Source organism: Lipophrys pholis (genome assembly GCF_963383615.2).
Source record: "Lipophrys pholis genome assembly, chromosome: 20".
NCBI classification, from domain to species: domain Eukaryota; kingdom Metazoa; phylum Chordata; class Actinopteri; order Blenniiformes; family Blenniidae; genus Lipophrys; species Lipophrys pholis.
Genome location: NC_137648.1, coordinates 13,710,600 through 13,738,387, shown reverse-complemented (window position 1 = coordinate 13,738,387; position 27,788 = coordinate 13,710,600). Strand labels below are relative to the sequence as shown.

General features: G+C 41.8%; 4 protein-coding genes across 6 annotated transcripts in view; all 4 read right to left on the bottom strand.

Annotated features, from left to right (window-relative positions):
• The window catches only part of nrbp2b (nuclear receptor binding protein 2b), a 37,650-nt gene extending 26,772 nt beyond the window's left edge, over positions 1 to 10,878 (bottom strand). Inside the window, exons 1-2 of one of the 2 annotated variants that reach the window (XM_080489329.1) lie at positions 10,702 to 10,782; positions 10,056 to 10,403 (exon numbers count right to left, since the gene is read on the bottom strand). In XM_080489329.1, the coding sequence (XP_080345455.1) occupies positions 10,056 to 10,175 (120 nt within the window). In that variant the 5' untranslated portion in view covers positions 10,176 to 10,403; positions 10,702 to 10,782. Of the gene's footprint in view, positions 1 to 10,055 lie in introns of both variants that reach the window. The other variant, XM_080489328.1, reaches the window with a different exon arrangement.
• A 5,591-nt stretch (positions 10,879 to 16,469) lies between these two features.
• On the bottom strand, positions 16,470 to 17,820 carry LOC308125807 (B-type lectin plumieribetin-like). 2 transcript variants are annotated; one of them, XM_080489807.1, is made up of 3 exons: positions 17,250 to 17,820; positions 16,907 to 17,000; positions 16,470 to 16,805 (listed from the first exon to the last, which is right to left on the bottom strand). In XM_080489807.1, exons 2-3 carry the CDS (start codon positions 16,994 to 16,996, stop codon positions 16,545 to 16,547), a joined length of 351 nt encoding a protein of 116 aa, XP_080345933.1. In that variant the 5' UTR covers positions 16,997 to 17,000; positions 17,250 to 17,820; the 3' UTR covers positions 16,470 to 16,544. The 2 variants fall into 2 exon arrangements, with proteins under 2 accessions (XP_080345933.1, XP_080345934.1); XM_080489808.1 differs by having other exon boundaries at positions 16,907 to 17,058; positions 17,143 to 17,318.
• Positions 17,821 to 18,989: 1,169 nt separating this feature from the next.
• Positions 18,990 to 24,179, bottom strand: LOC308125566 (uncharacterized protein). Its single transcript, XM_080489426.1, has 4 exons — positions 23,604 to 24,179; positions 20,050 to 20,160; positions 19,864 to 19,965; positions 18,990 to 19,364 (listed from the first exon to the last, which is right to left on the bottom strand). The coding sequence occupies exons 1-4, from the start codon at positions 23,802 to 23,804 to the stop codon at positions 19,281 to 19,283; spliced, it is 498 nt and encodes a 165-aa protein (XP_080345552.1). The 5' UTR covers positions 23,805 to 24,179; the 3' UTR covers positions 18,990 to 19,280.
• An 898-nt stretch (positions 24,180 to 25,077) lies between these two features.
• On the bottom strand, positions 25,078 to 26,138 carry LOC308125567 (uncharacterized protein). The gene is made up of 4 exons (XM_080489427.1): positions 25,876 to 26,138; positions 25,678 to 25,782; positions 25,419 to 25,520; positions 25,078 to 25,308 (listed from the first exon to the last, which is right to left on the bottom strand). Exons 1-4 carry the CDS (start codon positions 26,065 to 26,067, stop codon positions 25,213 to 25,215), a joined length of 495 nt encoding a protein of 164 aa, XP_080345553.1. The 5' UTR covers positions 26,068 to 26,138; the 3' UTR covers positions 25,078 to 25,212.
• Positions 26,139 to 27,788: the final 1,650 nt, after the last annotated feature.

The following is a 27,788-nucleotide window of genomic DNA, read 5'->3' as shown; positions in this document are numbered from 1 at the left end:
TGATTTCAGAGTCAAACACACACACTGCGCTGACATGAAGCGACTTGTTTTTTTTGCTCTGGGACCTGACCAGCAAAGAAGACAGTAAATGCCTGAAGAGATCTGATCTTGCTGTATAAAAATGATTATTAATCTGCTCACTTTAAGGTCTTCTTAAACTGATCCAATGTGGGATCAGAGGGAGACGACGGCTGCAGATGTTTTGCTTTTGTTTGTTTTTTCAGATGAAGAAAGTAGATTTCCTGTTTGTGTACAAGGACTTCTTACTGATTCTGCGATTGTTTCATAGAGCAGACTTCAATTCAGTTTCAATTCATCCTTATTCTGCACCTGGCTCTGGTTTCCTTTAGTTCTTTGCTCCTGTTAATAATCTTCCAACAGAAGGTTTTCTCTCTAGGGCTGTGGCATTTTCTATATCTGGAAAAATGCTTTGGGAGACTGAAAATTGAAAAACCCAAAGTCACCACATTCACTCACCTCCACCCTTGTATTTGGACAGGTCGGCAGTTCATCACAGGACACACACACACACACACACGCGCACGCACGCACGCACGCACGCACGCACACACACACACACACACACACACGGAGACTGCATGTTCTCTCTGTGCATGCCTCGGTTTTCTTCCGGTTTCTTCTTGGACTCCCAAAAAGATACAAGAGAGTTTAAAAGGGTAATCTAAAATTGTCCATATGTGTGAATCTGAGGGTGACTGTCTGTCTCTTTGTGTTTGCTCTGAGAGTGTTCACTATTTCAGTACGCAAGTATTTCACTTGTCAGTGAAACAGCAAAAGCCTTTATGGATTTTTTTATTATTTTTTTTCTCCAAGAAAGGGGCCGAGTCAAGCTGACTCAAGCAGCAGCTCCTGATAAACCAAGAGAGCTGAATCATGACGGCATTCTGCAGTCTAAAATTATGCAAATCCAGATGGAGCTGTTTGGACCTCTGTTTCCGTCTGATAGACGCTCAAATCCTTTCCTCTCGTAAAGCCAGTGATGTAAAATAAATAAATAAATAAATAAAGGGAATGGAATGGAAAAAGCCTAGTTTAGTCAAGAAAGTATTTCACACTTTTGTTCAAACTACCATCCAAAATGATGACTCAGCAAAACGGGCATCTCTCAGATCCTGCTAAGTGTGCTGGAGGAGGTCAAAAGCACACGCCAGAGGCATGAATGTCGTGTGACGTGAACGGTTGTGACAGTTCTGTGAAAGCCCGCAGACATGTCTGCCATTCCTCGAAGATTCCTTTTCAAGCCAGCTCCCGTCCGACTAGCGGAATATTTGAGCAGCTCCATTTTCGCACAGCTGGAGTGGAAAACGCTGACAACTAGGGCTCTGTACCCCCCCACCCCTCACCCCCCTCGGGATCTGATGACCCGTCCCAGAGGCCTCGGTGGCTCGCATTTCACAACCGGGTCACAGGATCCCTCGACATCACATGACCCAAACACGTCACGAGCTGAAAACTGCAGCAAATGTTTTGAGGCCAAAGGCAGAAAAAGGTGTTGTAACAGAGTCGAGAGCTTCGTTTGTTGAGTTGCCTGTTTGGCTCAACAATGAGTCTCTTGTTTGTTCTGGGTCCGCAGGTCACTGGGTTCGTTTTTTACTAAATGTGTTGACAGGACCTGACAGTCAACCTATTCTTAACCTGAGAGAGGTTGTGGATCACTTTGTGAAATACAAAACACATAAATAAGTTTCCGGAGACTTTGCGACACTTCAGATTTCAACATGCTACAGAAGAAACACTGAAATAAATCGTAACAGGGAGTCTCTGAAGTCTGAAAGCAAACTGGACAAATCATAACTTCTTTTACAACTTTTGTTTCTCAACTAGTTTTCTCAAGTACTGAGAAAAACCTGAAAATACTAACGGATCCCGTTTCCAATAAATCTATAAAACTGTGTTAACAGGAATAAGCCGGTAGAAACATTTTTACTCTTTTACTCTGGGTGCATTAAAGAGCCTCTACTTTCCAACTTTTATGTGGCAAATGTCAGTATGTGGCTTTTTAGATATTGGCTTTAGAACCTTTCATATCATTGAAGGAACAAGACATGAATCAGGTACAAACACAAACCGGGTTTTTGATGTCCTGAAAGCGTCGGCTTCTGAGATATGACTATCAAACATCAAAACAGGAGAGAGGTGGTCAAAGAAGAGACGGTCTGACGGCCTCGTCGTGTGACTGCAGCTGCAACAGGGTCAATAAGTGAAGGTCAAAGGATGATTGATCACCACCTAAACTCTCCTTAGGTTGTGGGATGCATTCGGTGTTTCAAATGTTTTTTTTTCCTGTAAATTCTTGACGGAAAAGGCTGAATATCATTGTGGTTTTTAGAACACGTTCAACGCAAAGACAAGGGATCAAACGGTGCCTTTTGTGTTGTCTGTGGCCACAAACATTTGCACAAGAATGAAGAAGAGATCAGCTGAAGGAATGCTTCGAGGATGTGTAACACGTGGTTCAGTAATAAAAGACCATAAACTGATAATGCGGAAACAACTGATTTACTCAGGACTAAACAGAGGAGACATGCAGCTCTGCATGACAGGTACAAACAGCTTTTCTGAGCTGAATAAACAGGCTGGAGGAGATTTTTTTTTTTTTTTTTAGTTAAAGGTGACGACACAAACCTCATTTCATCTCCCGTCTCTGGCTCCCTGCAATAAAATAATAAAAAAAAATTTATAAAAATGTGATGGCAGCTGCTGCCACCACACATACTCTCAAATTACACTGAGAATTACAGCCTGGTGATGACTGTCCGTCTCTATCAGACAGCGGACAGCTCAGCTCCGCGCCGACGGATGTGTAAACACAGAATATGACTGTCACCCAGGTGCTGCGAGTCCACAACAGGCCTCTGTAGCGCACCGGCACCGCTGAAACAAAAGGCAGCGACGATCCCATGTAAACAAAACCAAGTGGCAACACAAATCCGATCTTAAACACCTCCACTGACTGAGAGCCGTGCACTCAAACTTTATGACAACAGACTGAAATAGCGCGCCACCTCAGTCTGGCTGAATGAGTCAAAGGAAGCCAAGTTGTAAATAACGACATGTCATCGCATAGAAATAAGTAAATTACCCCGTGTCACTGAGTCATTAATAAATCAATATGTGCGTTCAGGGAAGGGAGAGCAACGGGCAGGCCAGTTTAACTGGAAAAACCTTGAATCAGCAGATGTGTGAAGTAATAGGTCACTTTAAGAGCAACACTCCTACAGCTCCTTCAACAACCACGAGTCCAGCTCAGCTTCAAACACAATGTTAAATCTATTATTATGCCAGATCAAACAGCATGTCTTTATTTCTATCTGCCTTAAGGATTCATGACATTTCATCGGATGTGGTTTCTTGAGCCATATATCTACAAATCACACCCATATAAGCACCAGTGTGATCGTACTGTGGTATTTGCGTGTTTTACTTTGTGGTTTTGATTGAGTTATTTTGGGGAATCAGCTACTTTGGTCAGGTCTTCATTTCAAGGAAACTTGAAAAACGTGTTTTTTAATCAACCCAACACAAAAGATCAGTGCAAAGGCTGCTGGGACAAAGTGATAATGACAACATCATAATAGTGGCAGGAGAAATGTCTAAGTGTCAAAAGTTTAGGAAACACAAAAGTCCATAAAGCAGACCAGCATGTTGTTGTGTGGGTGAGTGAAAAGTGCGGCCTGTTGCTGCAACAGAGAAGTTCAGAGGAGCCAGAGGGATTAAGTCTTCTGGGAAGAATAAATGTCTGTAATTCAAGTAAATCCAGCAAAAAGCTGCAGTGATATTTTAGTCTGGATGAACCACAACGACAACACTGCAACACCACAAGTCAAAATACAACCGATGGACTCATCTGCTCAAATCATTTCGGTTTCTAGGAAGTATCAAATGTGAGAATGGGTTTCTGGGTAGTGTCCCGAGCTTTACCAGGGAAAGGAGCACCAGTGCTGGCAGAGCGAAGGTGTTAACAGGTGAATCGGAGCTGCCTGTCCCTGCTCTCTGCTTCCCCTGCAGGCGAAACCTGAGTGGAAGTCATTCCTCACAAGACAGCTGTCAAACCAGCCGGCATGCCTGCACTGCTGGATTATTATAGAGTGTCAGTTATTAGGAGGACCTCTTGGGGCAAACGCTTGACTCGGGTTTATGAAGGGAGGCAGGGAGGTGTGTGCGTGTGTGTGTGTGTGTGTGTGTGTGTGTGTGCGTGTGCGTGTGTGTGTGTGTGTGTGTGTGTGTGTGTGTGTGTGTGTGTGTGTGTGTGTGTGTGTGTGTGTGTGGGAGGGGTTGGCAAGGCTGCACTTTAATGGCCAGGATTTACAACCTCAGCCCTGGAAAACACTGCAAAACCACGAGGTGACATAGATCAGGAGCGCTGTACGGCGACGATGTGTGGTCGCATTTCATTTCACCAAATTACACAAGCACGGCCTCTGACTTTTAACAAAGAGCATGACCTTTTTTTTTTTATTTTTTTTTTCCATGAGCCGCTCCAAGATTGCCTCTAAGAAAGGCTGCTGGCCTCGTCCGTCACCTTTGCCAAAACTTCTGAGTGAAGCCAGATGCCGGTGGACACAGGCAATTTCACAAGCAAGCTGACTAAGCTTCAAACAAACAGACACAATTCACACAGAAAATAATTCTCACGCTCAGATACTCTGGTTTTGTTTGATGTGTGCAAATCTAAGTTTGGCACATTAGCGCAGGCAAAGCCTCAGACCCTCCTTCAGACCTCCCTCCCCTCAGGATGGGAGGGACATGGACGCAGAAAATAACCACGGCATGTCCTATTGGTCGATCAATCGATTTCATTGATACGATAAAAACACAAAACCATTAAAAAAAAACACATACGTACAGTGTCTTCCTACCCAGAACACAAAACGGACACATTTGTTATGAAATGATGAGCAGTGTTTTAAAGAAATTTGAGTAGGACTACAGAAAGGTGTGCCATTGCTCCTCTGTAGAGGACATTGTTTTAAAGATACTCCATGCTTATAACAAATAATGACATCTATAAAGAAAACTACATCTCATAAGAGGATTTGTTTTCACACTATAAGTGTATTAGCAAGTCACAAAGTGTGATTCTTAAAGCAAACATCTAAATATATTCACTGAGAAACCAGATGAGTCGGGGTTTGGTTTACAATATCCTGCAGGAGAATCCTACAATCAGTACGGCGCCATTACGCTCCTCTTTGCTGTGTTTGAACCCCAACCGGGGGAGGCCGGTGGCCTCCAAATTCAGACTGCAGCTCAGTTAGAGGTCTGATCCAGTTAGAAACAACTCCTTCCTGCTGCACTGTTCCCCGTGTGGGAAACAATTCTTTTTAACCGGTTTCAAACACTGAAAATAGAGTCGTTTTGATTTCTTTTGAAACTGCGTTAAAAAAATCATTAATTTTTCCAGTGTCAGACTGACTATGACTTTTCTTCTTCAATTTTTAAGAATAACACGATCAGAGAATTAATTATAGGTAAAAATTATAGACTAAAACATATGCAGGTAGGTTAAGCTAGTCGCAAACTGCTTATAAAGACTTAGTAGATATTTCTAATGAATGCGCGTGTTACCAACAACGCCTTCTCATGTGAAAAAGATTGACCTAAAAATGAAACCGTGCTGTTCAATACACAACACGTTCTAATCTTTGATATTATTTCATATTTCCAAATAGCACGGGAGAACAAACTAGACGTAACACAACGGTGTTTATATTAAGATACACAAATAGCAGAATTATCATGTACTCAGTATTCCGTAGGTTATGAAATGTGACAGCTACTATATATATTCACTTGAGTGTTAAAGCGCTAAATACATGTTAAATACATCGTCGGAAGGTCCCAACCCCGCTTCACGGGGTGCCCTCAAGTTGTAAAATCCTGGCTGTGTATATAAACTTCTGGTTGCGGGAAGCCACACGTGTAATTAAAACCACTGCTCTGTGCCGCTGAACTGACAGTGAGCCAGACTGCATGAAATGAACTTCATTACTTACGCCTGTGCTTTTCAATCACAAAACTGTCTTTGGTGAAAAGGATCTGCTGCAGTGCCAGTTTTTACCACCGTTCTGCACATATATATTCTGCTTCTGACACGTGCATGCGAGCAGACACGTGCACGGGATTTCGTTTAGCACACGAGCGTAGAAAAACAGCGTCGGTACTAAAATGCGAGTTAACACGGCGGTGACTGAGTGCACCCCGGCCCCTTTCTCACATCTCTGTGAGCAGACGGAGACGGAGCCTTGAGATGGAAGATGGAGCACTTAACTGCAGTGAGCAGCGAGCATCGCTGCAGAGCCGGAGTGGGTGTGGGTTCCCTTCAGGGGGATAACCCCCTTCCGCATTATCAAACCAAGATCACAGGGGACCCGGGATAATCTTCTGTACAGACCGGCCGGTAACAATACAAGCTCAGCGCGACAGGTGGACGGAACTCCCAGGATACAGTCATGACTGTCAGATGATGGCGACTCACACGTAACGCAGCGTCAGTCATATACGTGAACGATCAGGCTGGATTCTGTCGCTTCCTGGTGGTTGCTTTGAGGTGGGAGGCTCATCTTTATGCAAATTTCCGGAACTGGCTGCATATGCAGGTGACATGTGTGTCACAGCTGCTCCAGGACCAAAAACGCCGCCTGTGTTCATGAGCTATATATCATTACCTCATGTGCCTGGGAACTCGTTCAAAGCGTTCCAAAGCAAAATTGAGTTTTCATGTTCAAAATCGGATGAACCAGAGGAGGAAATTGCAGACTTGCCAGATTTATGCCTCAATATGCTGTGAGTCGGAGCGCCGTCTTTGTAGATTGCTCTGTGTTTGCCTGAACGTCCTCACTCTGGAAAATCACATTTGACTCAATGTGAGGAAACGTGTCGCCCAATCAGACGTCGTGAACTCGTCAAGTCAGAACTGCTGACAGATTCCTCGGTGAGATGTTGACAAAGGGAGCAGATGTATTTCAGCACAATAATGACCCATAAATATTTGCAACCGGGAGGAAAATATTGAGTTATAAAGCCCCGACTTTAGTTTGATTTATTCCTTCTGTCATTCTTTGGCTGAGGGAAGATTATTTGTTGCTCTTTCACACAGACAACAACTGGAACCTGAAACCTGCGGCTGGAAAATGTTTCGCCAATAAACCGCAAAGCAAAACCTCAGATGACTCTGTGCTTTCCAATCAGGACGGCCCCCGAGTGAAATCAATACGGCGCGTTGGGTCCGAGGGGATAAAGTATTAAAATATATTAGTGACAGACGTTGCTTGCTGGCAAAATTCATGATTTTAAATGAAAATGCCAAAACATCCTTATTGTATTGTAACTGTTTTCATTATTTTAGGGATTTATTAAGTGATCGTCATTAAATCCCCGTGCAGTTACTGCATTCTAGGAAAACTACAAGGAAAACTAAACAATACGCTGATTAGTTGAAGATTTTGCAGTTTTTTGGGGGGGATTTCAGTGGTACGTGTAACGTTATTATCTGGTTGACTGTTGGGCTCAAACTGCCAAACGTGTCCTTAAAACAGGTAAGGTTACAGTGAATTCATTCATCCTTTTGGGCCGCATGTGTCGGGGAAATTTCAAGCTCCAGCAGCATAAGAGTACAGTAGTAAAAGAAAAGGAAAAAACTATATATACATTAAATAGCCCAATATCTTATAATCACTACTGTAAAGCCAATAATTACAATATTGATTTGAAAAAAAAAACACAGAATTATTTTTCCTCTCCAAAATTAAAATCAAAATGTGAATAATTACAAGCAAATGTATTAATAATGGAGAAAGTTGTTATCATATTAACTTGTACACATACTTGCGTATTCGAGTGTATTCAGTCTTAAGCTAAACTGTCATTATTTTGTATAGCTCTTACACTTTTCATGTAATTATATACACATAAATATAATTTTTTAAAAAAACACTGTAATATAGATCTGGGTGGAAGGAACCAGCCACGGATGAGTGATTCTCTCGGTTTGGGGCGAATAAAAATGTGCCAGGTCGAAGCTGCTCGGGAAACAGACAGACGGGTAATCAATGGGTGGAAAATCTCCAGGGTTGGTTTAGTTGTGTGTGTGTGTGTGTGTGTGTGTGTGTGTGTGTGTGTGTGTGTGTGTGTGTGTGTGTGTGTGTGTGTGTGTGTGTGTGTGTGTGTGTGTGTGTGTGTGCTCGTGTGTCCGTGTGTGTATGCGTGTGTTAATTTCAACCTGATGAATGCTCAATGGCGCCGAAAGCGTGACGAGGTCAGGTGGTTGTGGCGTGCAGAGGACGCCGTGTGCGCGCCACAGATAACCTTCAACTCAAAGTATCAACCTTATCCAGGGCTGCCGGGGGGAGGCGACACCCACAGACTCACAATGCTGTGACATTCAGATCCACGTTTCTTCCCCCTGATAACAACTGAGGACACTTTGCAGGCTTATTTTCTTTCCCCGCCAAAGTCCTACGACGCTCACGTCGCACGTGTACAGGTGTCGGCCTCATTGAGCCGCCTGTCGCTGTGAATCCACCGGCTGTGGACATAATAGAGAGTGTTGACATTAAACAAACGGGAGATTATTCATGGGAGGGAGCTGCATGCAAGGACGGGTTGTTTTCTGTAATTACGCTGCTGTGCTGATCCTCACAGTCAAACCATTCGAAGGGGTAACCGACGAATATGTATTTACTGACAAACGTCATCCAGCTCAAATGTGCTAGTTTTAGTTCGAAAATTAAAATCGGTAAATGCTTCATATTGTTTGTTTTAAACGCTCAGGTGTCTGTACAGTCAATGCCACCTCGTCGACTCGACTAATCTTCCTGCCACAACTGGGATTCAAACCCATGTCGCCCAGTCGCCAACCAAATGGGTCTTAATCAAACTGGCGTCAAAGAGTTCATTGAGCTTTCCCCGCAGCTTTGACTTCCTTTGTATCTGAGATTAGAAAGTTCTCCTTGGTCTTGCGTCGGGGTTTAGTCTTGACCTCTGCAGGTGAGGGAAACACCAGGAAGAGTATCAGGTGTAAAAATCAAGTCTCCAATTAAGGTTGGAATGACTTCCTGTTGTAAAAAAAAAAAAAAAAAAAAAAAAAAAGGACCAGCTGAATTACGGCATCATAAAGCAACATGACACAAATACCCTATCGATCTAAATACAGTGATGTGTCTAACACATCAGTTTGCTCAGGAAGAACAGAAACTGCTAAACTCCTTTTGAGGATAAACACTTAGAAGCAGGTTCAGTTTGATAGTTTTTAAACTGAATCACTAAACAATGTCAACATGATAAGTTTACTCAGCTCCAGGTTGTTTTGTTATTAAAGCAGGGTAAATATAAATATATCATATTTATTTATTTTATGTTGCTTTTACACAAAAGTTTTATTGTTCAATTTTTCTTTATACTGTTCTTATCAATATTTCTGCTGGGCCTGGATCTATCTATCCATCTATCTATCTATCTATCTATAAATAATGTATGCCCACTATAGCCAATCTTTTGCAGAATGTTAAAGGTAGAAATAGTGATATTTACAAGATTATTATTTATTTATGTTCAACAGACGTTCTGATAAAAGAGATTTATGTCTTATTGTGTCCTTGAATCATAATATTGTGTTTAAAGGAGTTTAATTGAGTACTTTATAAAGGGTTAGGCATGTTCTGTTTATTCAGATTATTGCTCTCACACTTGCATGCTCTGATGGTAACAAACCAAAACAGACTTGTGACAGAAGATGAGCTGATATGAGATTTATGAGAGATGCTGGGGCAGTTTCACCTCGGGCCAGGCTCAAGCGTCGCATAAGAAGGGGATGGTTTGTCCGGAGTGACCCGGGGAGGGCAGCAGCAGCAGCAGCACGAGCCTGATTGATTGACCCCGAGGAGACGCGCGCCGCCTCACGTACACACACACACACACACACACACACACACACACACACACACACACACACACACACACACACACACACACACACACACACACACACACACACACACACACACACACACGCACACACACACACAGGGACCAACCTGCTCCTTCCGCTTCTGCCAGCGGCCGCACGGGCTCTCCTCCAGGATCTCGCTCTCATCCTCGCTCTCCTCCTCCTTCCCCTCCGATCCTGATTTCCTCTCCGGGACGGACATCGTCATTTTAGCGCCGCGTATGTCCAGATTGTTTTTCCTCCGCCGGTGCGCCTCCTCCCCTCCCCTCCCCTGCCTCCTTCCCTCCGGTCTCCGGTGTTGTTGTGGGGAGACGAGCGGTAGCGCGGAGACGGTCCTCCCTCCGCCCGTGTGCGCAGTGAATGACCCTCCTCCTCCTCCTCCTCCTCCTCCTCCGTCTCTGTCTCTGTCTCACCGCCCCTTGGCGCTCAAAACATCCTGCACAGACAGACGCCAGAAAAAAAAAAGAAGCGCTCCTCAGTCTCTTGTAATAAATGTAAATAAATAAATAAGCAAACAAAAAGACTCCGGCTCAGATCCAAACAGCAAACCTGCGCATCGCGAGGCTCGCGGCGCAGAGCAGATCGCAGACTTCACGCGCTCAGGAAGGCTGCATGAAAAACAGACTGGTTGCGAAATGCGTTTGTGTAAAAGCTCTCTGACCGGAGTGGAGGAAAAACCAACAGAACGGGGGGGGTTTCCCGTCAGTCCGGGAGCAGGTAGCGTCTGTTCTCACCGAGCTCTGTCAAAAATGTGCGACCATCTTCCACACGCGCCGGCGTCGCTTCTACTGCTGCTGCTGTGGGATCCGGAGCCTTGCGCGTGCGGGCTCCTGCCTGGCACGCACGGTGCGCAGAGGGATGGAGCGGAGCGGAGTACCGTAACACCGGAAACAGAGGCGCATCGAATATTCACACAGGCCAGGGAGGGGCGGCGTCAAAACAAAGTGAGCAGCCTATACCAATTTGCGATCAATAAATTGCAACAGACCAACAAAAAAAGCCTTTATTTTTAAGAAATACAGTCCTAATTATGTATTGTTACAACAGTTACTGTAGTTATTTCATTGCTAAATTATTTTCTAAATTATAGGCTAAATGTTGTTACAACAATGGCTCAAATGTCCTGTTTCACTTCTGGCAAGTTATTAAAAATTGGCTTTATGTCATTGAAAATTAATTGGCAGCTATTAAATTATGGGTTATGGCTTTTTTTCAGCTGTCAATGTTAATATTAGGTTAGACATGGTCCTTATAATAGATTGTTTATTTTACCAACTATTCAACAATATTCAATCATAACCAGTTCTAGTAGTCCATAACAAAAATAACATTACCAATTTTAACAGTGTCAGTTAGTGTATAGTGTAACATTTATTTTATTTCTACAGTGATATAACAAAGATAGTCCAACACTTCCTGCTCACCTTAAGGTTTATGCGGTTCTATTTCCCTTGTAAAACAAAATTACTCGTAATGCTAATAAAATGACTGATTACTCCAAACCAATGACTACGATCGATGTTCATATAACAACATATTGATAATGAAGTGTTTTGGGGGTGAAAACGTCATATTACAGGGCAGATGTAGTGCTTGCTGGCCACACACAGCACTTTAGTCCGGCCCATTCCAGGTTAAGAGACGCTTCGCAGAAGTCAGTCACTGACATGGCCCTCACAGATCCGTACAATCTGAATCATCATGAACATACAGAACACACTCCGAGATGCAAGAACTTCAATAATGTGGCTTATTAAATCCATGCAACACTTGGCTTTTTTATTCTGAGATCAATCAGTATTGATCAAAGCTGAGTCCAGTTTATGACTAAACTCATCTGTATTCATATTTTCTTAGTGTTTTGACTTTCATATGCTTAAAAGGTAAGGACATTTTGTACAATCCTCCTTATGAGCTCAATTATTAATATTTTTTTCTCCTTTTGTCAAAGACTTGCTGAAATAAATCAATTTTAAAATGAGAAAGTTGCAATAAATGACAATTTGTGAAATTGAAATCATTTAAGCAAGAGAAACTTATTGGCAAAACACAATTCAGCTAAAAGTGCATCAAACTGACACACATGAGCTGCAGCAAATGCAAGGTTTGATTTCAGGTCTTTGGTCTTCTTCTGTCCTGTTTTCATGAATACATTCAGACGGCTGCAATAAGTGCTCACCATCGATCGCAACATAAACCCAAAGTGAACCTACACATCTGGATTTCCCCCCCAAAAGAATTGAACATTCACCACTCTGAAATCAGAAAGAGGCACAAGGAGGTCGCGGAGCTTTTGTGTGTCAATAAAAAAAGAAAAAGAGGCTTTTGTGCCTTAAAGAAAGAGGGATTGTGGTAAAGCACAGCTCTGTGTGGGGGATCACAGAGAGCAACAGTTGTAGAAAAAAACAACCTCTTTTAATAAAATAAAGTACAAACGACCCTGTAATTCGCTGGCTGATGTCTTATTTCAAGGGCTTCTTTTGTGGGTCAAAGGAAGGCAAAGGAAGATCTGCCGCTGGCAAGTTAGAATTAAACCCTGCAGAATTACCGCCCACCATGAGGACAGTGCAGCATGGCAGCGAGCCACACTGGACAGAAAGTACTGGCTACAGTCGGTCCACGCAACAACTCAATGTTGCATAAAGAAAAGTCTTTATAAAAGGGAGAGTTTAAACAATGTCGCTGAACATTATATTGATACCTCATGCTACATTCACTCAGTGCAATATTAACAATATTAAAAAGTCAGTGTTGTGGTAGAGAAGGGAAAAATAAACAGGATGTTTCACCACTGAGCAAAACCCCACGGGCACTGGTTCCTTTACAGCTGACTTTTGATCACAGATATCAGATTATTTGGTTTGCTGCAGCTCCGTGGTCCAATATGTACAGCCTGCATTTACAAAGAAAGATTTACATTTTTTTTTATCTTTTTTCCCATCAAATTATGAGGAATGGTGCTGACTTCTGGTTTACACAGCAGATCACATGATCCTCGTGTTTGATTTGGTGCAAGTTTCAACCAGGATGTCACACCTTATTCATAATTTAAGCTTGAAAACGTCTGAAAATGGAGGTAATTTGTGAATACCAGTAGTAACTCCCACATTCCTGTTGCCACAAACCATGCATTACAAGGTGCTACTATTCTACAATAATATGGGTCATTTTACAAATAAAAAACACTAATTATGACTTCATAGAAGAGAAAATGCCAATGTAAAACACAGTAAGGTTTGAGTCAGTAGAAATGTAATGTTGTGCATTATATTCTACTCCAGCTAAACCTAATTCAACAGTTCAAACTGTCGACCACGTAACTGATGAAAGGTTAAAGAAAGGAAATTGTATCTCATTAAAAGACGGCTTCCATACAGGATGCTCAGAGGCAACATCCATAATCTTAACTGTCGACCTGTCATTTCATCATTTCTGCCCATTACAAACACCGTTTCACCAATAAAGAATGTAGAAAACTAAAGTGAGGCTGTGGAACAGGTTTTATTGCACTGATGAAAAAGCAGCTTTATGGATAACAGAATAATAATGCAGCAAATTATAATAAAGGAAGTACAGGATGAATTCAAAAGAGGTAAACAAAGGGATGAAGGTGATGTTGTTAGAACTCATAAACCAAGAAAACCTTTGGTGACGTTTCAAACTGAACATTTCTGCACCTTTTTGATCCAAAAACAGAAAGAACACGGTACTTTTTCTAAGTATCACTCTATTACTTCATGGAAACTACTGTAGGTTTTTTTTTTTTTTTTTTAAACCATTGACCCAGTAGTTCTGTTTATGTGATGCAGTGCCTCACTGTGAAGGAATGCCATTCACATGTGAGTAGTTGCACATGATGTCTTGTTTGATGAGGGACAAAATCAAATCCACTTTTTTTCCACTCCATCTCCATCACACTTGTGTTTCACAATAATTCACACTGTGCGATTCCCATCACGCATAGCTCAGTGGAGGATATCAGGCAGCGTGGCTCAACAGCTCTCTTGTAATCACAGATCCATACTGTGCTCCCTCACTTTCTCTATTTTTAGTGCGCGTTGCTCACAGGGAGCCAGCGAGCCCCTGTTCTGCCAATCCCTCTCTCTGGTAATGAGCTTTACTCCTGGCACAAGGAGCAGACAATGGCGATGTCTAGACAAGCCTCAGCAAGGACACAAAACAGCGTTTCAAGAGCAGCAGCAGGAGCAGGAGGAAAAGATCAACACTGTGACACGTCAACGTGGAAATAGAGGGGTTGGTTTTTTGGGCTCAGTCTTTACAGAGACACAAAATGCTTTGTTTGGCTTATGTGTGACCTGTGATGTTGAGATTATACAAAAAAAAGAAGAAGCAATGCCATGCATCGGCTGCTATCAAAAGTAGGAACATGCAACACAATTATTGTGACAAATAGGCACAATAACCATTTTAATGATGTAGCAGTATTTTGATTGTGATACTTTGTCTTGATCTTTTCATCTGTTGCAAAATATCTGCAAATATTGAGTATATACTGAGGTTCTGCTGCTGTATTGGTACTTTTATTGACAGTAGTGTACAGAATCCTTTTGTGTGTACCATGAATTTGTTTCTATGTTGGCATCATCATCATCATCATCATCATCATCAGCATCATCATCATCAGCATCATCATCATCATCATCATCATCATCATCATCATCATCATCATCATCATTATTATTATTATTATTATTATTATTATTATTATTATTATTATTATTATTATTATTATTATTATTATTGGGGTATTTAACCTGCGGTGCATTGGTTAGGACCCTTGCTACATGGCAAGTATATACCTGGCTTGAGTCTGGGTTTGGAGTTATGTGAAAGTAAAATACCAAATCAAGACGTTTGCGTGATCTTTCCATGCATACATGTGTTTTCCTCTTAGGTTCTGGTTTAGAAACATGTATTTTAAATACTTGTGCATGTAAGTGTGTCACTCTCAGTCTCTCTGGGTTTCTCCTGTGATGAACTGGTGACCTGTCCAGCGATTAGTCTGGACTTGATATTTGATATTCCAAGGCTCGGCTGTGAGTCGATCATGTTTTGGATTTAAAATGACACACACACACACACACACGCACACACACACACACACACACACACACACACACACACACACACACACACACACACACACACACACACACACACACACACACACACACACACACACACACACACACACACACACACACACACACACACACACGGTATTAAAACTGGGTTATGCAGTTCAGTACTACACAGATACGGTAGGACGAGGGTGACCTCTCGCGGTCAGTTTGCAGTAATGCACACTTTTCCATTGAACCTTTTCCAGCCTGCTGAAGCGAGAGATAGGTCTGTAACCATGGTAACTAAAGGAAAAAAAATCATCAATGTAAACCCAGTAGTGTAGCTTTACAACTTCATATTTTTGGAAAATAATAATGAATCATGTGAATTGGATTAGAAGAAAAAATTAGAAGTCAAACCACAACTGTCACTATGTCACTATGCTTTAGAGGAAATTACCATTTAAAGACACAAGAGCATCTTTTAAGTCGCCCAAAAGGTCTTTAAGCAGGGGGGGTTCAAATGATCGAAGGATAAGCTCATCATCCTAGATTGTTATTATATTAAATGCACAGTCATTCAATATATAGATTGAACTGAAATACAGTACTCTGATGCTCTCATGATATAGTTTTGATAGGTGAAATCATTCTATCCGACTTAAAGACTCTATGGAAATTGCCTAATTGTCACATCGTGATTAGTTGTTTTTAGATATGTGATCGTATTGGCTTTAATTTAAAATGATTGAGATATACGTTTACCTTTAAACTTTTTAACTGTTGTTTTACATACAGTACCTTTTAAACTTCACTTGTTTTCTGTATCACTTTGAGATTGTTCAAATGGTGATTATCATCATCATCATCATTACTATTACTATTATTATTATTATTATTATTATTATTATTATTATTATTATTATTATTATTATTATTATTATTATTATTATTATTATTATTAAGAAACAAACTGAAAACCAGATTTATTACTGTGCATGCATATTTTTTGTTATTTGTCATCAAAGGATTAATTCACGTTTTTCTTCTTTGGCAGGTCAAATAATGATTTGAAAAGGGTTTTGGGAAAAGCTCCACTAACTTTGTTTATGTGTTGTCATGGTTACGTGTTCTAGTTCCCAGCTTGTCCAAATAAAGGTATTCCTGAGTGATACCGCCCGTCTCCTAGAGTTGCTGTATTCACACTGCCAGCGCTACAAAACCTTCTTTGTTGAGAGGTTGCTGGGTTTGTTTCTACTTGTTGGAGGGGATGGTTTCAATAAATTCAATTAACTGGATGCAGAGGCACGGTGAAGAATAAATGACATTAACACTTTGTTTTCCGAGCTGTGGGACTCCAAAATGCTGAGACGTGGACTTCACATGCAAAGCCAAAGAAACAGAAAGACTCTGCAGTGTTCAATTCTTGCAAATGGTTTTAATTGACAACAGAGGACATTTCAAGGTGACGCATGTCATCAAGATCCCTTTCTTCACTTCATGCCTTTTGACTTGGTGGAGTCCCACACGTCGACAGACTCTCGGCTCACCACCAGTTTTCCCTCATCGCTCAGGTGCAGCCGGCACATGTTGCAGCTGTCCTTGGACGAGTTGGTGTGCCACACGGCGTCCGACTCCTTGCTGTACATGACCAGGTTGCAGTCGGCCTGCATGCACAAGCGGATACCGTTCATGGTTGCGGTGTCGCTGTGCCAGATGGGTTTCCAGCCGTAGATGACAAAGTTCCCGTCCTCCTGCAGCCACAACAAGATCAGTCTCGCCGTCAGGAGAGAATCATCCAAACATGGGATTTTTTATTTATTTTTGTAAACATTGATCTCAACAAGTGTCCTACCTGAAAAATGGCCTTGAACTCCCTGTTGTTGGATATGAGGTAGTCTCCATTGCGGAGCTCATCGTTTTTGGACAGGTAGTTTCTGCTCATGATGCTGCGGCAAACAAACAACCTCGTCTATGTTCACATTTAACAGATTCTCACATGCAAACCTGAGCATTCTGAACACATTCAACAGATTCTCACATGCAAACCTGAGCATTCTGAACACATTCAACAGATTCTCACATGCAAACCTGAGCATTCTGAACACATTCAACAGAAAACCTTCAAAAACTTTGCATTTCTTCACAGTAAAAAGAAAACCTTGAATGCAAGTAAATGTAATATAAGAAGTACTTACAGGCTTGAATGTTCCTCTCTTGTCAGTCACTTGAAAAGGCAAACAAGTGAAGATGCAAATGCCGAGTCTTTCCACCGTTTATATACTGTGAAGAAGGGGGTGGCGAAGGAAGTTTGGACATGGAGGGGAGTGTCTTAAAATATCAGAACTAGATGTTCTTTACTTGCAGGCATTTATATATATAGAGTAAAAACATTCAAATTGAATGACTGAATGTTAAGAGAAGCCGCTTTATAGATATTCTAGCAAATATTTTCAGTGATTGTTTCCTGAATGTGCAGCTGCTCTGTGAATGACCCTTCTGGGGCGTACACAGGTCAGATTTGTCATTTTGAGACTTTGAATTTGATGAACCTAAACTAAAACTCACCCCTCTGACATTTTCTATCACAATCAGTCAACAACCCCAAAAAGAAATGGAATTACTGTATGTCACAGGAAGCTTTTTTTTTTTTTTCTTCCTCCCAATAGAATTAAAAGCCTCATTTCTCTTGTAGGCTTGTGAACCCAACAACCTGGGTGGTGCTGGTGGTGCTGGTGGTGGTGGTGGTGGAGTGAGAGTTTCCCAAGTGAGGCAGAACATTTTGGCATTTGATTTGATATTACATAAACTTGTATCCCCATTCAAGTCCAAACAGGACCTCGGTGAATTCTTTTTTCACTCTGATGTCTTGAAGGGATGTGAATTGTCAAGTGTTGATGGAACATAACCTCTGTTCAACATGGACTCCCGCATCCCTCCGGGGCAATTAGTATTCCGACATCGGGGGAAAGCTTGAAAGCATTGATTACTTTTTACAAGCCTTTCCCTGAAGCCATGCAGCTGTGGTGAGAGATTTACTTCTCGTTAGTTTGTATAACTGCATCATGCCTTTTGTGTGTTTATGAGAATATCATCCGCGACCAGATGACATTTCTGATAACCACCAAGTTGAATCATGTCAAAGGTGTGGTGCCGATACCGACTTATCTGATGAGAAAATAACAGCATTACTTTGTACTGCAAGTAATCCGGTTCAGGCTCCAAACAAATCATAAATATGGTGTTCAAATGTGGAAAAATGGAGTTTATTTTCTGCTGCAGTCTCTTTTTGGAGCAGAAACTACAGTGATGGCAGCTCACGACACAATCCCATCATCCCTGCACTGTGTTGGGATTACCATACTGAAAGCGTTAGACTTTTTTTTCTTCTATTTTTTTATCTTTTATCGACAAACATCACCTCCATTGAAAAGTGTGAGCAACTTTTTCCAAACCGAAGGCCACAACATATCCAAAAGCCTGGATCTGGAACGTCTGCTCTGCTGTTTGTGAGCCGCTCCAGAAGAGCAATGGACTGAAACACGGGAGCTTTTAGTATTAACAAAAAAAAAAAGAATTCTGCTGTAAAATACAGCAACATCTGCAATAACAACCGACTTCCTCTGCTTCTTCGTGAGCAGTTCTATCATTTGGAAGTCGCTCTCCAACATCCACGCCCCTTCTAACCCCGGGGAAACTTCAGAAACAAAGGAAGGCAAAAGTTCATTTTTAACAAGTTTGCACACGACACAATGATGGTCCCCGAGTCCCCGATGCTGCCCCATGAACATGTATTATCTCTTGTCTATATCGCGGCACTATTTACCTTAGATTCTTGTTTATTCTTGCATTCTCTAAACTCCATGCTTGTGTGTGTGTGTCGGTCCTGAGCAACATATTTGGGTGACACGGTGAAGCATAAGAAATGACAATCAAGATCAACTTTGAAGAATGTATTCATTTTATAAGAAGTTTGCACTCAACAGCATGACGGTTACATCACCAATTTTATTGTAGAGTATGCAAATCTGAGCTGCAGCAACTTGCGGGTCGCATATTTCTCCTTTTGTAGCACTTTGTGTTGCTTTTGGAGTCGAGACAAAACAAGAATAGGCATTCAATACAGCAGAGAGGGGCTTAAAGGTGGGTTGAGATAGGTTAAAGATTTTCTGGATATATGAAGTTACAAAGCATATTGTAATCGGGACTGTATATTCTTTTTATTTAGATCAGGTAGAAACAGCCAGCAGCGTTGGCGCTCCGCTGTTGTAGCTCATTTTTCTGCAGTGCTCCACCCTTGTTGTGCTCATTTCCTGAAAAAAAAAAGAAAGAGAGAAAGCATATGAAAATGAACAGGAACCCACATGCACGGATCGTTTTCTGTGACTTAACTGTATATTCTGTTGTGAGAATGACGATCTTACATGAGGAATATAATGAAAGTGCTTAAGCTATGCATTTAGAGCTCTAAATTTACAATTTCAGCTTGTGGCTATAACGCGCGTTCACATAAGACATTTATCAGTACACCAGCCTTCATTATTTCCATGCTTTATGTGGGAATTGTCTCACATTTGTAAGACACTTAAAATAACATAACAGGTTCCATCAGTGTATTTTCAGGGTTGCTTTAATCCCCCCATTTGTTTTTTTTACAATGGACATTTAGGTACTGATATCTAATACTGGTATCATCATCGATGCTTTCCTTGTATTATCATATCCACAACAGTCTTATAATAGTCTTATGTCATTGGAATAACTTGATCTATTTAACACACTTGGGTTTGCAGTGACATGAGTGAATGGTACCTGAGTGAGCCTGGGTCTCTGGATGCAGTGCACGTACGGCCTGGGGCTGGCTTCTATCTCGTCCGAAACCATCTTGTAGCAAACCGCACAGTCCATCAGCGGCTGCGAGGTGATTCAAAGGCAAAGAAGATGTTGATTCTGAAGAATAGATTAAATTAAAGTCTCTCTGTGTGGATTTGTGCTCACTCGGTCATTTCTGAAGGGGCACTTCTGTGGGCTCGACGCTGTGGTTCCTTTCGCACACCTGGTGGGTTTTAGGTAAAAGTGGTGGTAGAGGTATCGCACACCGAAGCCAGACTGAAAAAGGGATAAGAGGGAGGTTTTAATGTGAGCCACGAAAGCTGAGAGGTTCCATTCAGAACAGCCTGCATGTCGGTTTCATACTCTGAGAGGAGTTTATAGAAATATGAAAGAGGAAGCTGGAATTACTAAACTAGAGTATGTTGCCCCAAAAGGGATCACTGCAATAGGCGTGTGTCGGCTCTTTGAAGTGGATGACAGGAACTGGTTCCTTTTGTTGGGAGCTGATTTGTTGTTTCTTGGTTTTTTTTTTTGGGGGGGGGGGGGGGTGTTTCTGTTAAAGCCAAACGGGATTGGTCAAGACCTGCCCTGGCTTTATCGCTTTACCTTTTATCTTGTGTTTGGCTTAATATCTGTTATTATAAATGACATTGTAAAATAGTGTGCTGTTTTCTTTATTTGTGTGATCCAAGTTGAATTTCTTTTTTTTAATTCTTCTTTGAGTTTCGGTGCAGAACAGGAACTCAAAGCATTTCACTGCACATTATACTATGTATGCCTGTTGTGTGTAATAAATAAAGGACTTCACTTGACGTGGCTATTTAGCACTTTTGTAGCAGCTTCATGAAGCGTTCAGAAAATTATACAACAATAACATTCTAAATCATTTTTATTTTATCTGTACCCCAGAGTCATTTTAAAAATGACTTGTATCTCTCTGATAAACAAAAAAGGCCTTAAAAAAGGCACAATAACTAAAATGGGACAAAAATAAGTGAAATCACAAGAAATTGGGGAAAATGCTTTAACATGGCAGAAAAAAAAGTTGCTTAGCTTCCTTTTATACTTCCATTAGTCGCCGTTAAGCCTTGTAAAAGCCTGGTACATTAGTATTTAAAATGATTTATTTAATTTCTATCCTGTCTTGTTTGATGTTCAACTTTCTTTCTATTTATTCTGTGTGGAGCAAAGCTTAAAATAATTCCCCTCTGGATTTAATAAAGTATTTCTATTCTTTTCTAAAATATTTAAAAGATTCTCCTAAAAATGGAAAGGAAGAATGAAACCATTAAAATCGGGTACAAAAACAGTGAAACCGTCTATATGTAAATTGAGCTGCGCCGTACCGAATCTCGGATTGGCTGAACTTCAGAAGAACACGGAAGTGATTTATTGACGTTAAATTTTTTACGAGCTCTCAAACCTTTTTTCACCAATAAAACCTCCACGGTGATACGCTCAGCCTCGAAGTTAATTGAACACAAATATAAAATGCCATCCTTCACTGGTCCCAAGCAGCCACACAAAACGTTATTAAGAGTTTATTTACATTAACTGTCTTCGGTACGGCGCAGCCGTATTTGCATATCAAATAGGTAATAAATTGAAGAAGCGCACAGAGCACAGGGGAAAGTACACAGATACAAAGACAAAGAATCAAATGCAACAACTCCAACAGAAATATTGAATCACAACTATAAATACAAAAGCCACGGTCCAGTTTGGAAACAAGTTGATTCAACTTTTAGAATCACTTGTAAATTGGTTTCATTAAAGAGCTGACATAGGAAGTCCTCAAAATGTTGAACTGACAGGTTGACAGCTGAAAAATCAGCGAGACTTTTAAATGTGAAAATACCTAAACCTTGGTTGGTTTTCATCAGGCGGTGTCTGGTACGCAAAACTAAAGTTAATGCGCAGTGGCTGCTTTATTGCCTCTTTTCACTGGATTTTCTGGAATGAAATTTGCACGAGAGCTCAGAGGGGCCTCGCCTTTGCACCCATTGCCCTGGAACTGTGGAATGACTTACCTCTGCCCTCCAGACAGGCTTCAACCCTGTCTGTTTGTTTTTAGTTTTTTTTTTAAATGTTCTTTTTATTTAGAAATGTTGACAGACACAGTCATGGAATATATACAGTCACGGCCATTTTCCTTTTTTTTTGTTTAATATACATATTCAAATTTGAACACACAATGAACTTAAATGCCCCCCATCCCATCCCATCCCATCCCATCCCATCCCATCCCATCCCATCCCATCCCATCCCATCTCATCCCATCCCATCCCATCCCATCTCATCCCATCCCATCCCATCCCACTCACAAAAACAAAACAAAAAAGGACACTATTAGGCAGAACTATATGTTACTCATGTTCTTTTTTTTATCATTTTATTTTGTTTCAACTGCATGTGCTATATTTCTATTGTCTGTATCCCTTACTTATTTACATAACATTTGAATTGTGCACTTTTGCAGCTTCTTCATTCTCTTGTACAGCACTTTGGTCCACTGCGGTTAATTTGAAATTTCCAAATAAACTTCTGGAAGAGAAGAGGCCCTCCGTTAAAGTGAAGTAATGCCTCTGGTGCACAGTGGGTGGCAGTGTTGAGTCATCTGGCTTTCATAGGCTCGTCTTCTATTTTAGTTAATTGGTGGATGGATATTGCAAAATAGAAAGTAGTGCGGTCTAGCCGCTCCTCAGCAGGAGGTGGTGCTAATGGCTTGTGATGTGAGATGACAGACATCTTTTCCCACAGGAGAAGAAGACCCACAGTCTGTTAGATACGCAAGTTAAGCACGGAGAGACACAAGGAAGATAAACAATATGAAGTATGATTTTCATTTTTTCACCATCGAAACATTCGAAACAAATATTTTCAACCACATATCAGCGGAGATACATTTAATTTTGTGCCTTAAAAATAGACTGAAGGGTTTTGATAAACATGCAGGTAATTAAGCAGGTGATATTTTCCGCTCTTCGTGTCAGATATTCTGGTCATTTATAATCAAATCTTTATTGGGAAAGAGAATATATTTTTATTTTTTATTTTTCCAAACTAACAATTGTAAACCAGATTCAAGATACACTTCATGCTTCTAATAAGTCAAATCCAGAATAAATAATACTTTTGATTGGTGGGACAAAGGTACTCAATAGTGTTTAAACTAAAAGTAAACTAATCCTACTTTTTTTTTTCTGCATTGACTCATCCCATTTCTGGGATGTGGAGGTGCAGCCACATTGTGGCGCTCCAGGGAGCTGATGGGGGTCGAAGGTCATGCTCAGGGAGTCACAGTGGTGATTTCAACCAGCATCGTTCTAATCCCAGTCCTATGTCTCTAAACCTCCAGCCCACCAGAGGCTCCCAAAGGAGGAGGGGGGAATCTTTTCACTCTATTCAAAGTACATTTGATCCAAAGCAGATGGGAAAACAGATCAGAGCCAGAACATCCTGAAGGGAAGGAGGAAGAGTGAAACCAGGACCAATATAAACGGGAACTTTGGTTGTTTTTCTCTTCGATATATAAATATTGATTATTCATATATCGTGTTAAAGAAAAACTTTTTCCGCTGCGTCATCCCCGTCCCGTGAGCGCTCTGCAGAGGCTGCCACGTGTTTTTGATGCATCAGTCTGATTCCATTTTCAGTTGTTGCATCAAAACAAATACCGAACAGATTAGATCTTTACGCCATCAGCTGGAAAACTTTACCTCAATATCTGACTTCTCCAAACTCCTCAGGTAGCGAAAGTGGTGTGAGACGCCAGTGTGGGAGCTGAGCTGCTCTAACACCAGATCCACTCCCTTCTGGTAGTTCTCGGGCAGCTCGTTGTTCGCCTGCTGGGCCCCGGCCAGGCAAAGCGCAGCAGCAGCAGCAGCAGCACACACCAGAAACAGTGATCCAGCGGCCATCTTTCTCCAAATGTGTGAGAGCAGCTCAGCTCAAAGGGTTGAACACCCTCCTCCTCCTCCTCCCTCCTCCTCGCTGGATCAATACTCACTTCCAAAACAAGTCCTATTATGGCTGCATGACCCACAAACGAAACTAAACACGCTGATCATAGCAGGTGTGCTGGGTTGTTTTCTTTCTGGGCTACAGTTTCCAGTAAAAAAAAAAAACCCCAGAGTGACACAGAAACCAGCACGTCTTGAGAAAACATGTTGGGAGTTATCACAAAAGTAGGTGCGTGCCAAAAAGTGGATCCAGCCTCATATCTCTAAATGCTTTTACAACGGAGCCTCGGCTGAGTAATCCTCATCCTGGAAGTGAGTCGTCGGTTCCAGGATAAATATAAAGGTCAGGGGTGATGAGCGGGTGAGTGAGCGCCTTCAGCTCCGCTTCTTTGTTTCTCTCGTTGGGGGCAGTCACTAAAAGTGGGTCACTTATACAAAACGGGTGTTTGGGGTTGGTTTTTTTTCTCCGTAGATATAGTGAAAGGAGGTTCAATGAAGTGTTAATAAGGCAGTTTGTAAGCAGTGGCCTTTTGCTGTGAGTCACACAGTTGAGATCTAAACCACATCCAACGCCTGCTGAGCCTCGGTAGTTCATGGGAGAATCGAATGAATAGCAGTGTAATGAGTGAAATTACAATTAAAAACGGTGGATTTGAGGGAACTTTAAGTTACATTGCAGATTAACTTCAAACTAGAGAGCAGAAACTTCTCGGTTTTGTTTAGTTTTGGGTGCGAAATTGTGGCCCTTTTGATAAAAAGCGTCATCAGGAAAGCTGTTTTTGAGAGGTTGGATGAACACTCTTGTATTTAACGCGGTAACTGAAAAGTCAGATTTGTTTCTCTGTCGTTCCCGTTTATAAAAGATTTGTAGTTGTTAGAACGAATCAATCCTACACATTTCTAAGGTTTCCTTCCACGTGTACAATTTTAATATCTTTTATGAAATTATAGAATAAAGGTCTTCAAAGCTAATTTGTAAACCTTCGGAGCTGCTCATCTGTGACCTCTGACCCCGGACGGCTCCACTACCTCAGGTTGGGAATCACAGTGCTCGACACCAAATCTGGGCTCATTTGACTCCTGTTGCACTAAGATCTGATTCAAAATACAAAATGATTGCAATAAACGTGTCATTATTGAGGATTTTAGAAGAGAAACGGGCAGCTGCAAGCGTCGTAGGTATTATATTGAACCAGACATATTTAACAAACAAACTTTATGGATTGTTAAAAAAAAAAAAAAAAAGCTTTATTTTTATTCATGTGACAAATTTAAAGTAAACAGCCCTTTTATTCCCAAGTTGTGACACAAATACAAGCTGGAATTCAAAAAGCAAAGACTGAAAGATGAATGCGTCGTGAAGGCTTCACTTCTCAGCGTTTCCAGTTGAAGCCAGAAGAGTTGGAGATCCACTGCTGTATCCCAGAGTGTTGCAGTGGTTCACTCTGGTGGTCTTCATCTCCTGAAAGAGAAGTCGAGTCAGAAAAAAGAAAAAGAAAAGAAGTCTTCCCCCGGCCACGTCTCATCGTCAGAGATGGAATTGTGATCCCGATAAAAGCGGCACAGACTGACCTCGGTGAGCGCTGGTTTGTGGACGCAGTGGACGTACGGTTTGGGTTCCTGTTCGATCTCTCCCTCGAAAGTCTTGTAACAGACTGCGCAATCGATCATCGGCTGCAGGAGCACACAAACAACACAGCGGGGTGGGGTGTGTGTGTGTGTGTGTGTGTGTGGGGGGGGGGGGGGGGGGGGGGGGGGGGGTACACACATGTCAGAGCACGCAGTCGCCCTTCACATTCCACATCTCTGAGTTTTCTCACGCTCAACTCACCCTGTCGTTTCTGAACTGACAGCTTGTGGAGTCGGTCGTTCCTTTGGGGCATTTGGTGGCTTTCAGGTAGAAGTGGTGGTAGACGAAGACCACACCGAAACCAGGCTGAGGACAGAGAAGAAAGTCTGGAGGTGATTCTTCTCCTATCAAAGCCCCATCGCGCCTCCAACGTTGTGATTGTCGTGGCCGTTACCGTACCTCGATGTCTGACTGAGCGACGCTTTTGAAGAAGAGGAAATGATGCTGGATCCCGGCGTGGGAGCCCAGCTTCTCCAGGGCCAGGTCCACCCCCTTCCTGAAGGTCTGTGGGAGTCTGTCGTAGGCCTCCTGGGCGTCGGAGGGAAGCAGCAGCGCTCCGAGGCCGAGCAGCCACAGCAGTGAGGCAGCCATCTTTCTCCCCTGCGTCTGGAACAATGAGGGCGACGGGAGTGTGGGAAGCACCACCCACCCTGTGCTGTTATGTTGTGAAGAGAGAGAAAGAACGTCCAGTCCTGCTTTCTCTTTTTTTTTTTTACCAGGAGACTGAAACACACCAAAGTTGTTGTCAAGATCTCCCACCCCCTTCAGTCCTCAGTTTTTTTATGAGGAAAATTATGTTAATCACCGTTATTACATTAAAGTTCATAACAAAAGTATTAATTCCATGTATTGCTATTTGTAGTACATCTTTTTTTTTGAGCTCCACAAGGATGAAAACGATCCAAAAAAAAAACAAAACACACAGAACAAAAGTATAGATAGAAAATAACTTTTATTTGTCATCAATATTTGAACCATTAATGTACAAGGGAACATCAGCAATACTCTCTTCGGGGTTCTGTATTGCTCTCCAAGTGGATCCACATTATTATATCAGCATTTCACGACATTGACAGTTACTTTGACAAACGGATGACGACCTCGTCTCCAACCACAGGCACAGTAAGCAGACACAAAACTGACACTGGCCCACTTCACATAAACACATCTTCCTTCGTTTTCATGGCCACGGTTCAGCCGAGTGTGCATTGTGTTTAAAAAAAACAAAAAACAATAATAATAATAATAATAATAGAGAGACTGTGATACACCCCAGATAAATCTTCAACAGCAATTATATCTCATATTGCAACAGATAAATAATGGAGAGATGTTTTGATTCGTGAGTGTCCCAAAAGTGCAAACAGCATGTGTGTCACCCCTACAGAGACGGGACGCGTGTAGATAATCACTTCATGGTCCCACAGGCACTTTGTGACACCAAACAGGCACGGGGGGGGGGGGGGGGGGGGGGGGGGGGGGGGGGGGGCTCAGAGAGAAGAAGAAAGTCGTGTCAGATATAAACACTCCAGTAGTAACAGAGGACCGAAAACTTTCAATGATTTGACACAGTGAAGCCGTATCGCCCTGATGCAACAGAGCATGACATTTTAAATAACGTTTAGAGTTTTAAAATCCTCCCATTTTAGTGATGCGTGGATATATAGATTGTCTGCACGGCACAGAGTTTACGAGAGGCGCAACATAAACGTCGCAACAACGATTAAACACACACAAAAAAAAAAAAAAAAGCAGATGAAAAAAACTGCTATAATGAAAGAAGGAATGTTGTATCATCCAAATGTGTTAATCTAGGCTCCTGCATGAAACGTGAGATGAATATACTGCAGCGTATTGTTTTGAACACACAACTGGGTGTTTTTTTTTTAACGAGACATTTGGCACCTGGACAAACAAAACAAAAGAAAAGACAAAAAAACCAAAGTGGGACGATATGGATACATAAAACACGAGCGAGGAAAGGTTAGAGTATAGTCATTCAGCCACACTGTCACCTTCTGTTGAATAAAAACGGTTTGCATGAAGAGATACCTGTTAGAATGGCATTAGTGTAGTGAACAATTGCATCCTGAAATGTTTCTTTTTTTTGGTTCGAAGAGAGTAGAGGCAGATTGCCACCTGCTGGTGATCTTTATTTACTGCATGTATAACAAAACTAAACCAGTTGTTCCCAACCCCTTTTTTTGGGACAGCAGTGACCCCCCCCCCCCCCCCTGCCATCTTGTGCAGAAACATTAGTTTCAATCCGGAGCTTAAAGATCAGGATCCTTCAGATCTGCTCTACATTCTAG